At 47.2% G+C, this 12,461-nt stretch overlaps 1 protein-coding gene across 3 annotated transcripts in view; it reads left to right on the forward strand.

Moving 5' to 3' along the window:
- The window catches only part of RPS6KA2 (ribosomal protein S6 kinase A2), a 1,317,456-nt gene that overhangs the window by 1,215,406 nt on the left and 89,589 nt on the right, over window positions 1-12,461 (forward strand). For all 3 annotated transcript variants that reach the window (XM_069607706.1, XM_069607704.1, XM_069607705.1), the window contains one exon: window positions 11,195-11,271. In XM_069607706.1, coding sequence (XP_069463807.1) covers window positions 11,195-11,271 — 77 coding nt within the window. The remainder of the gene's footprint in view (window positions 1-11,194; window positions 11,272-12,461) is intronic.

Consider the following 12,461-nt stretch of genomic DNA (forward strand, 5'->3'; position numbering starts at 1 on the left):
CCGAGATAGCCGCTACTCTGTCTGGGATTATTTTCTTGCCATCCTTCGATATCAATTGCCCTAGGTATAGCACTTCACGTTGACAGTATTGTAACGTTTCTTTGTCCACTTTGTACCCCTTTTGGGATAGTAATGTTAAAAGGGCTATGGAGTCTTTTCTACACTCTCCCTCGTTTTTGCTGCAAATTAATATATCGTCCACGTACTGTATTATTGTGCTGTCGGCAGTCATGTTTCCCAGATCTTCATGCAATATTCTATTGAATATGCTGGGGCTTTCGCAATATCCCTGGGGCAATCTGCAGTGTTCGTACCTCCTCCCCCCTAGGGTGAATGCTGTCAGGTATCTGCACTCTTCTGCGAGTGGTATTGAGAAACATGCATTTTTTAAATCCACTACAGTGAAGTGAGATGCGTCTTTTGGTATGCTGCATAGGATGGATGCCGGATTTGGGACCAACGGGAACTCTTTCTGGATGATGTCATTTAGTGGGCATAAGTCCTGGATCATCCTCCAGGCCCCTCGTTTCACTTTTTTGATTGGGTAAATACAGGTGTTGCACGGGGAGTTCGAGGGTACTATTATCCCCTGTGCGAGTAGAGCATTTATTGTTTCTTTTACCCCTTCCTCTGCTTCCCGGGACAGGGGGTATTGTTTGACCCGGGGCAGAATTGCTCCAGGCTTGAGATTGATCTTTACTGGTGTGACCCCGCGTAGTAGCCCTATGTCATGGGGAACGGGCGTCCACAATTGCCCGGGCAGTGACTGCATGTCATCATTAAAGAACGAAGGTGGGGTGCCCACCACTGCCATCAGCTGTACTGGCACCTCCCTTTGCTGTATCAGTATTTCACAAGGGATGGCTAGTTCCATAATTATTTCTCTGTCACTCTCTGAATCTGTGAAAAGCTCCTCATCTGACAGATCTTGGAGTGCACTGTCGGCGTTTATGCATAATACCATGCGCCTCTCGCAGCCGTGCATATCCATTGCAATTACAACTATTCTTTTGGCTGTGATTTGTACTGCATGTATGGCCAATGACATCACTGTTCCTGACACTATCTCGGGGGTGGCTATTGGGCGAAAGACAAATTCTGCTGGTACTCTCCATTCTAGCTTTTTCAACTCCGGGACCACCCTAGCTAATGTTTTTAGCCCATGAATGAACATATCTGGGTCCATGGGTATGCCGCGCACCTCTGGGCATGTCGCTCTTGAATATATCACTAGCATCGCACGCATAGAACACATCCCTGGGGTTGAGCACACAAACCCTCCCCTTTTTGTGAACGAGATAGTCATGTTCAACTTGCTGAGGAGATCCCTTCCCAGCAGGTTCACGGGTGATTGTTCATAATACAATAGGGGTGCCCTCACTGTTTTTCCCCCCACTGTTACGTCCAAATCTTCTGTGTAAGGAACTTCGACCACCGCCCCAGAGAACCCCTGCGTCTCCAATTTACGATCAGATAGCGGAAACCGGCCCTCGCGTATGCACGATTTTTCGGCTCCCGAATCTACCATAAAGATGAATTGTCTCTTTCCTATCTCTGCTCCTATCAATGGTTCCTCGCTTGCATTGAAGGTTGTCAATAAGATTGGACACGCAAGTGATCTCTGTGGGCTGTCCTATGCTGGATGCCTAGTTGTTCCGCCTTGGCTGAAAATGTTACCTGAAACTACCGCTACTCCTCCATATGGGGCAGGCGCACAGTTAGATGTCGTAGTGAATGGGTTGTTTTGAGTGTATGGTATGTGTTCACTGCTTTGTGGATGTTGTTGAGTGTGGTGTGCTCTTTTCCTGTATTGCTCTTGCCCTCTTTGGTCTTGCTGTTCTCGTCCTCCATCCCGGGGCAACCCGCATGGGCTCCTCAGATGGGGGTGCCCGTAATACTGGTCATCTTGGTAACTCGGGTTAGGCCTGGTCCTGCATTCGCGCGAGAAATGTCCCCACCTCCCAAAATACCAACAATTTCCTTGCCTCCCTCTGGTTCCTGGTCCTCCATTTCCGCCATTACCTCCATATCCCTGTCAACCCCCTCTTCGCCTCCTGTACCCACCTCTTCTGTTGCTGGGGAGCCACGCTTGCCACTGCAGTCCTCCATACTCCTCCTGTCCATTCCACTGCCTTTGCCCGTTGTCTGCCCAGTTTGCAGCCATCCTCCCCTGTATTGCTACTAATTCCCCCTCCTCCTCCTCTGGGTCTCTGTCGTGTGGGAGTGCTGCTACAGCTGCTGCGACCTTCACCAGTTTCGTTTGTAATAACTTGGCTTCGTCTGCCAACCTCTTTTGCGCCACCTCCTTTTCTCGTTCCTTAATTCTTTCACAATGGTGCACTATTATGCTCTGTATCTCTGGCCATCCTTTCGCTTCGATCCCTGCTATTTTGTCAAGCGCTTTTTGCACTTCTTTTGGGAATTCTTTTTATTATGAAGTAAAATAACGATGTTGAGAATTCTTTTTATTATGAAGTAAAATAACGGTGTTGATTGGTCATATGGTGTACCCATTTCAGCTCTCCATATCTCCTGTACCCGAAAAATGTAATCCGTAACTTCTTCCCCATCATTCATAGTGCATTGCATTACTGACTGTAAATCTGGCGTGTCTGGGAACGTTTCCCTCAATGCATCCCAAACGCGCGCACGCACGCTATTGAAGGCAGCGCCATCATGTCTGTCACTATCCAGCGCTATTCCCGGGAAACCTGCTTTTGCCCACACCCTGTCTGATTGGTCCCCTACTGCTGACACGAGTAAACTTTTGACATCTCCTATGGCCAGGGGCACCACTGCAGAGTGTTTCTCAAAGGCGTATATCCATTTGCTAGCTCCACCTGATAGCAGGGGCAGAGATTTTAATAAGTTTGCCTTATCCATCTGTGCCCAAGGTATATAATTTGGTCTCCCCGCCCCCCGATGTATTAGTGGGAGTTGTAGTCGTCCCTTACATCCTTTCCCAATACTCACCTTTGTTCCCTTTTTCCCCACCATGGCTATCCTTCCCGTCCTGTTTCTTAACCTCCTGTCCACTCCTGTTCTAGTGTGCTCCCCAGTGGCGTTTCCCCTAACTCCACTAAACTTCCACCTGCCGCCATTCCCAATCTCCCAGCTTCCTGCTCGTCTTCGTCTAGGTCAAACCACAGCTCTTCTCTCCCATCACCTTCCACTCCTTCTCCCTCTACACTTCCTTCCATATTGTTCGCTCCTAGTTCTACTATCTGGGTGGGCTCCTCTTGTATTCTGAATAGTATCTCCCCTTTCTTCCACCCTTCCTCATTTGACTTATCTAAGGGGTGGGATCGGGACAATCGTTCTGGCCTTGTTGTACTTGGCTCACCTTGTTCACATAGGCTTTGTATCCTTGACAACTCTTCCCTTGCTATTAAGAGTCTGGCGTCTAAATCTTCTGTCAACTTACATATGTTTACCGAGGGGGTACTCACCTGCCCATTTGATCTGGGGCACTCGTATGGCGGTGGTGCAGTTGGTCTTGCTGTGGGTGTGGGGGTGCTAGTGGGCATGTATGTGGGATCACTGTATCCTTCAGCTGGTGGGGGTTTATTTAGAAGTGGGTACAATTGAGTCACCTCTATGACTCCCTCTTTTCCCTCATCCTCCTTGCTACCCTCTGCTCGCGCTGATGGGTTAGCCGTGAGGGCGGGTTGATCAAGTGTGGTGTCTATTTTCTTTGGTGGAGGTATTTCCTCAAATAATCGCCATAGATCTAGTATCTCCCTCCTATTATGAAATTGTTTTCCCTTGTATTTTAGGAATATGCAGGTGGCTACCATGTCCAGAACACTTTTATTAAAGGACCCTCCTTGTGGCCAGACCTGGGGGAGACCCTCCCCCTTTAGTTCCGTTACCCTCTGGTCATGGTACTTAGTTATTCTTTCTGCATGGCCTGGTAAACTTTTACAGATGTGCGCTAAGGGTGTCTCCGCTCCCATGCCTAGACCGGTGTTACTCTGTTCTCCTGTATTAGTCTGTTCTGTCACTAAGTGTGGGTCACTGTGTACATGGGACTTCAACCCCTTTCACGTTATACTAAACAATCCACACTTTTGCTAAATGAAAAAGGTGCTGGTTTGTCAAATCTTCCTAGGCCATACTTACAATGACCGTACCCCCCTAGAAAAGTACTTGAAACAATGCAATTATATAATGTCACATAATTACAGAAGATCACAACCATACAATGTGCACAACACACCTCAGACATTCATCCTACCTCAGCATCCACATATAGCATTTGCCCTCCCTGCCTTGCCCTTCGCATTCTACGGCGACCTCCTCTAACCCTTACACAACTTCTTTTGTTTGTATATATATATATTATTTTAAAAAATATATATATATCTTTTTGAGACCTTATTTCTACCCCGAATGAGAGGAATTTAGAGAAGAATAAGAAGAAAAGCTAGTCCTAATGTATTTTCTGTGTCTCGTCACTCAGATACCCTTAATTTATCTTTTCACAGTTTTACTTATTCCCAGCACTAGTCGAGATAGCACTACGCGGCGCCGCCTTCTACCCCTTTACAGAGTTAGGTTCCCGTCCTCTTTTCCCTTTTCACTTTAGTGTCCTAATGGCCATATGCAAAGAAAGAGAAAGTATTAGAAGTAAGAAAGTTCCCCTTATTTTCCCCACTCCCTTTTTCTTGTTTCCGCTTGTCCTCCAAAAAACTAAAAATGTTCCCTTTTAATATCACTCGCAATTAATACGTGCCCGTCTTGATCCGAGACTCTCCTGATTTGGTCCGTCCAAGCAGCGTGGCCTCGCACTCAATGGCCCCACCCGGCTCCGGCGAGCGGTACTAAGGGTTTTATGAAACGGGACCCATACCCTCTCGCCCTAACTGCGTGCGCATGTCTCTGCGTACCAGTTGCCGTAGGTGGCCGGCTCTGTTGAGCGGGCGCGTCGTGCGTCTCCACTGCAGCCGGGGACGTCTCGTGCCAAGGGGACAGTTTAAAGTTAACAAAACAAATCACGTCTATGGGATCACCACTCAATGTAAGTGTCCCCAGAAACGCACCCCCCTTAGTGAAAGGCAATAATGGACACACCCCAGAAGGGGAATGAGGCCAGGACCAAGTACGGGTGAGATCAAAAGAGCTTTATATAATTCAATATAGGGCATGCAAAGGACTCTGCAAACTCCGAGAGCTTTCTGTCTGACAATAGCAAAGACAGTCAGTTATATTACAAATACACGTCATGCATGAGGTAAGCTATAGGGGCCACAGACTCTTAGGGATTTGGTGGTGATGGCTAGGTGGTATACAATGTATACAGTTGCTTCTCCAGGATTGGCGGACGTTGGTGCTGTGCCACGTGGGGTGGGAGGTCAGCTGGGCTCATCAGGGTGTAGCGCCGGGCCGGACATGCCTTGTAACAACGATTGATAACTAAACTAACATTTGCCCTTTTGGCCACACATTCCCACCAGTTCATCACACTTCATATGTCCTGTTGATTTTCAACTCTTGTAAGCGCTGACCTTAGATCAATACATGACCAGGAACATTGATATGCGATCTGGAGTGTCTCAATACATCAGTTTGGGGGATACCTTAGGTTCAATCAATCAGGTCTCATGGGCGTAGTCAGGGGCATGGGCGGGGGTGCTTGACTAACCATCCTTGGCAATTTCGGTGAGGGATGGTATTACGATCTGTTGGTACACGTGTGGGCGCCCCCCTTTCTAGGGTCATTAACTCGGGGTCGATGGAGGTACTACTGGCCTGTGGGGTGCATGTGACTGGTGCCTGAAAGGCGGTGGGATTTAGGACCAGGTAGCTCGTAAATCATGGAGTCAGGCTGTGGCAGCCTCTGACACAGAGGAGGGTGGCGGATGCTTGAAACGGGTCCAGCAGGATCGGGAGGGAAGGCAGGGCTGTGCTGTTTGAACACTGTCTATCTCGAGAGGGCCTGGGGAGGAGGAGGAGGAAATGGCCTTGCAGCTCCGTGCGTGGCATCTTGCACGAGGCGGTTTACTGTCGTATGGGTGAGGGGTGACTAACAACACATGGGGTTTCTAAAAGCACTCATGTATTTGCATTAACATAGGATACTAGCTGGGGATCATACTTTTTTACATAGCATTTCACATCTACAGTTGACATACGAACATGAGGTAGTGTCAGGCAGGAGTGTATAAAGAGTGTATAAAGAGAGCAACACAGGTTATTGTTCACTGTTATCAGCTGTCCAGTGTTTGTACATCTCTTCATTATATACAATATCGGTTGCACATTTTTCTCTTTATCCATTCTCCTTTACGTTAGCAGCGAACGTTAGTCAACAAGGCACATATTACAAAAATGGTTTCTACATGTTGCAAGGGTTTTCGGGGTGGGTATGGGTGCGAGGCACCACGCCGTCTATAGTTGGGGGGCTTGGTGCAGGGGTCAGGGCCTGCAGGGTTTGGGCTGTCTCAGTTACATCCTAATGTTCCCGTTCATGGCTGGGGCAATGATGTACTGCGGAAGGTTAACAGCTACAGTGTTTTATTTTGTTGTTTGCTCGCGTCTGGTGACTCGTGAGAACGTGTTCTCAGTGGATCTGCCATGCAGTGGGTGGTGGGGGAAGTGTGGGCCTCTGTGAGCGCGGTCAAGTGGGGGTCACTCTGCAGCGTTCAGTGTCTCTGCCTTGGGTTAGGTATGCACATTTCTAGCAAGATGGGGGATGGCTTAATATAAAATGGCGTCTATGGTCTGCCACATAACGTGGTGGTGCAGCCCCACGTGTCGTCCCGCAGCCGCCCTGCTGCCTGGGCCCAGGGGACCAGGGAGCTGCCGACGAGTCATGGGTCTTAACCAGGGTGGGACATGTAGTGGGAGGGGGGGTCCTATTGACCTACCCTTCCCTACACACTCATGCACATCTTTTCACTGTGACAGCATTAAGATCTGTGCAAATAAGGCCCTTGCGTTGAAGCTGCAACAGTCAGCAGCAATGTGTGCCTGCGATAAAAGGAGTCATGAATTGGAGGTCTTGTGGGGACGCCATGAGGAAACGGATCATGGCCCTATTGATGGGCAGGAAGAAAGCTGCTCCTACCAGGGACATCTTACTTGATGCAGAGACCGCCTGAAAGCACTGCCTATAAGCTGAAGCTACTGCCATGGGCAGTGTAGATAGGGGAGGGTTTCATTATTTATCCACCCATGGATCGCACATGGCCAGGGTAATTCCTATTTCCATTACCACCATCTACCATCCCCCTAAGAACACACACCCCAGGAATATCTTTGAGCTAGCTCTATGAATCAGTAACATCAAACTCTGTTCTTTGAAGGGCCTGGCAGTGTTATTTCGAAGTCATCTGAAAGTTAATGGCTTAAATGCTGTTGCAAATGCAGTATAGGTGTAATAAAGATTTCTTAACCAGGTGTGCCTTCAGTCACTTGATTTGTATGCAGTATGTGTGTCCTCACATGTGAAGTCATGTTAGTCCTGTTGAAAACAAGCATTGGCAAAGCTAACAACTTTGGCCTGTGCATACACCTTTGCCACGCACTGCAATCATATGCCCAGGTATTTACACCATTTGCCACCTGCTGCTATCTTACGGCCAAAGAGCACCACGAGGATAGTCCCTGACAAATGCATTTATCATGCCAACACAAAAGCCAAAACCTGTGGCGTTGCCAGTGCTTTTTTGTTTATTTTAGTACAGCAAAAACGTTGCCTGGATCCTCCCTCAGCACATAAAGACTGTGACGAGGAAGAGTAGACTCGGAATAATGGTGATTACTGTAAGTGATCAAAGCACTTCCTAATGATCGCTCCAGTTAACATTATGAATCAAGGTTGAACTGTGCTCTTTTAACCTAAGTCATTTACAGCTGGTTTTGCTCCTTTCACTGCTGTTCCCGCCACTTGGGAGTCTCATTTGAGGTTTATTGTATGCAAAGAGTGATGGATAAAGGCCCTTTGTAAATAAAATATAATTATTTGTCGATTTTAGAAGCTAGAGGGGAAAGTAAGGCAAGGCAAGATCGCATATTGAGAATATCGATCAGCAGTTAATATATTGAATCGTGAAAAGAAAGGCTGGTCAAAATAGGAAATATTTTTCACTTGTAGACCAATTTTACACTCGGTAACATTTGGGTGCCAGGTAGCGTTCCACATAGTCAGTTCTGTGTGTGACTCACAGGTCTGATATATGCTCCCAAAATTGTGTCGGAAATGCAAATTCTCATTGTCTGAGTCGTATCTACTCATCGTGGGGCTTCTCCTCCCGGCAATTGCATTCTCTGGGTTCTTCCATGTGGGCGTGATGTCTAAGGGCAGCTGGTATGGCAGCCGCCCGTTTATGTCCTCGGGTCAGAAGCGGGTAGCCTTAGCAACCGCGGAATGAAAACCCGCCAAACCTGAACCAGTGCCAGCCCTTCTACCTAGGGACAGCCAGGAAGCACAGGACGTGAAGGGTTAAAGGTTGTCACGTCACGTGTACGTGCTGAAAATGTTTAGATCAGCTAGACGCATTGGAATGTGGCTAGGCTACATGGTCAGCGGAAGAAACGCATTTCAGAAAAAAGGAGTCTACTGCTGGCCGCACTTTAATTAAATGGGCAAATCAACCACCAGGTTTCCCCTCGTAGGCCGAAGTCCGTGAACAAAGATTTTATTGAAGTGCCTACTTTCAAAGGCCGGGTGGAATAGTATAGACGTATATAAAGCAAGCCATAGGGGTGGTTTCCCTTAGCCATCAACTTAACTGCAATTATCTTTCTAATAAGAGATTACATAAAGGCGTCTTTTGGAAAGTCTGTAATACTGAGATATTAGCTCTCAACATAAAGGGTTGAAATACCCATCTGAGGTTTAGACATCTCTACTAGAGTGCCTATCAAACTATGTGAGGCCTTGGTCTATTGGCAATGCTAAATTGGCTTCTCGAAGCTGCACAGTGCCTCTTGCTACATAAGAGTGAGTTGTGATGGACACCGCTGACGAAGTTACATGCCTGGCCTGACCGTAGATGCTCAGGTAGCCAAGGGGGCCGGGTTCAGCCACGAGCCTGGTTGTGCTGCGAGTATCCCCTGGCTGCCTCCACCATGCCACGCACAGGAAGCTGGTGGCTTGTCACATGGCCACCTTAGAAGCTTCTGTCCTTTACCGGAAACGCTTGAGAGCGACAGATCCATGGAGCCAGCAGCAGCTGCACACAGGTGCAGAGAATCTCCGTAAAACAGGTGGAAGGAACAAGGCCCTCTCTTGCAGAGAAAACCTGAGCAATTCATCACCTCACAAGGTCTACAATTAAAGCACTACGAAAGTAAACACATGGGGCAGAACACTGGAGGAGTCTGGGGAATTATCTCATTTGGAGATGGCTAGGCCACGCTGCAGAAGGAGCAGGAGCCACGAGGAGAGACCCAGGAAGGTGGGTAAGAAGGAGAAAGAAGGCTGAGGAAAGAATTATCCAGGTACATGGGGAGAGAAAGAGCCGGTGGGCTGGTCGGAGAGACACCTTGAAGACTGTGAAGAGAAAGGGCCAGGAGGGTGGGGAGAGAAATAACCATGAGGCTGTGGGGCAGCCTGGTCCTTGAAGCTGCAGAGCCAAATTTCCGCTCGGCGCAGGCTTGGGAATGACCCACTAGCTTGGCAGGAGAAAGAGCTACCCAGTGGATCTCACACTCACCAAGAGCTTGGGAGAGAAACTGAAGGTTGGGGAGTCAAATAGGAGGCTCAGGAGAAGAGGGGAGAGAGACACCCAGGAAGCCGTTGAAAGTGACCCAACATTTTGGAGACAGAGCGAGACACATGAACCTGAGGAGAGAGAAGCCCGGGAGCTGGGAACAGGCGTCTTTGACTTCCTGTAGCTATGTAAGCATGCTTTGTGTTTGGAAATGTTCTGTCATGTCACAAGATATTTGGATAAAAAAACTCTGTCATTGGTCTGATATGGGCTACTAATAGTGGCAGGTTTAGACACAGCTCGCCTTGTGTTAAAGCTTAATCACCTACTAACTCGGTACCAATTTAGACCTTTTTAGTTATAGGATCATGACTTTTCACAGGCCTTAATTACTTTGTACATTTTCTGTACCTGTTGAGTACCAGAGTAAAACCTGCGTGCACAGAATATAGTATTAAATGGCAATCACCACTGCATTCAGGGGCATACAGGGCTGCAGCAGCCCCCTAGCTTGAACCTTAGTAGGGCCAGTGGGCTTAGGCTACCAGCCTTCCACGCACATGAACAAGGGGGGTGAGGGGTTATAAAACTCCGGGGCTCTCTCCAGGGTATGAACAGTGTAAAAGGTTGTTTGTTTGTGGCAGGACGTCTCAGCACGCATTGGGTGAGCCCAATCTATAGAAAAGGGACTAAGTGCCTTGTTTGTTTCTGTTGCGGACCGGCATAGATGGGGAAAGCAGAGAAACTAGCCCCAGGCCAGTAGCTAAGTCTGTGGAGTAGGGAAGCCGGGTAGGGGTGCACAATGCTGTGGAGACCATGGTCTAGGCGAGGAACACAAATAATGGTAGCAGCTAGGGAAGGGGAGTGGGTTGCTTTGAGAAAACGTGTGCTGACACTGTCATTTTCTGTCCGGCTTTCCAGCCACCTGATAGTCTCTAAGCACCCTTCCCTGGGTGTGCGAATTATATGTTATATTACACATAGGGTTCGAATTGCTGTACAGGTATTTTTTTTAAATGAACTATGGGGAGTTTAATAGTCAGAGAAAGTTCTACATAATAACCTGAAATATGTGTTGCTTTTAAAATATGGTTAAAACTGTAGCTTGTGTAACTGATGATCCTATGAGGTGACTGCTGTTATAATTGTGAAACTATTGCTTGAGAGTTTGGAGAGTTCATTTATTGCTGGACTACTTTAGTTTTCTGCCCTGTGATTGTTATGTGTATCTGTTTTAGTAAGACAATAAAAAGATACGTCTAGGTTTAGTGAGTCAAAGAGGCACGTGTTCACCTTCGCTGCTCAACCATGATGGCGCACTGCTGTTGACCAGGTTGCCTTCTCCCCGCTGTAATGTATCATTGATGGAGGCGTGAGCTTCTTTGAGATGTTCTGGAGGAAGGCATATATGTTCACATTCTAAAGCCAAGTGTGCCTTTTTAGGGAAAGTTACCTATCGAATGTGGCTTTCATCAGATGTATGGGACATATTTCAATATTCCATTTTCCTATTTATTTTTCTCCTCTTCACTCAGGTCCTGAAACGGCAAGGGTACGACGCTGCGTGCGACATCTGGAGTTTGGGCATCCTGCTCTACACGATGCTGGCTGGGTAAGGGGACCACTTCATCGGCAGTATCTCCTCAGGTGCACCTGCTAGGAAGGATGGAAGTCAGCAAATGATTCTATGAATTCCTGTAAAGGGCCAGATCTACTGTTGTCCAATACTAGTGTCCGCGCCATCCATGACTGATAAGGATGGCAGGAGTACAGGGGTGTTAGAGAATTTGTCTACTTTTGCAACACTAATCAGAATACTTCAAACTGCCAAATGTTAGAAAGTAACCTCAGTACTTCTGCCACACATGGCTAACTGTGTACATCTTGCGGAACTCTTGTAATTGTCATCATTTATATTGCGCCTTCTACCATTACTATAGTCTGAACTCTTCTTCACGGGGTCCATCCAGCAACTGTTATTTTGTCAGGTGTGCAGCCTATTGCTTTTAAATATAACACTTTTGTTTTGGGATACCAGATGAAAACATTTGTGGCGCCATCACATTGTAGAATATATCGTCACTTCATTTGCCTTGTGGATCTTGCCAAAAGCAACCAACCAGTAAGAGCAGTATCTTGCCAAATTGCCAGGAAAAAAATCTTATCTGGTATTGTTTTCAATGACAAGGGAGCACAATGCCCTTCAAATAGCTCGCTTTTCAGATGAGACTTTAATTGGAGGTGGTTGTTGAAGCAGGATCTCCATCCTCAGATGTGACCATTCTACCATTGTTGGACAAAAGGACAGGGATTACTTTTTGTTGGGAAGCTCAGGCTAGTTTTCAGGTTCTTAGTTGTACAGAATGCGTTCTGGTGCACAGTGTGACCTCAAAACGCTGGTGGATGACAGTAATGACAGAAGTGTTGCTATCTGTGGCATTCGCCATTATCGACCATAGCAACCTCCTGGCAGAATGTCGCCATATTGAACGTGATCCTCTTTTATGTTGGCCCTGTCTCAGACAGCATACATCCACTCTTTCCAACCCGATTCCCACTTCATGCTCTGTACGGTTTTATGCTATCTGCACTGTCTCCTCTCTTATTCACTTTGAGTGTTCTTCCTCTGCGAAAGGTCATCCAATCATTTGGTTATTCCTTTTACAACTACGTAAAGGAGTCTCGTGTTTTGTCAGGTTTGACCGAGCAAGCCTAGACATCCTATTATGATTATGAAGTCTCAATGATGGCTAATGATAACTTGGTTATGATATGATATGTCATTATTTAATGCGCCTGTAC

The sequence above is a fragment of the Ambystoma mexicanum genome, chromosome 4q (assembly GCF_040938575.1).
Source record: "Ambystoma mexicanum isolate Mex_15411 chromosome 4q, UKY_AmexF1_1, whole genome shotgun sequence".
In the NCBI taxonomy this organism is placed as follows: Eukaryota; Metazoa; Chordata; class Amphibia; order Caudata; family Ambystomatidae; genus Ambystoma; species Ambystoma mexicanum.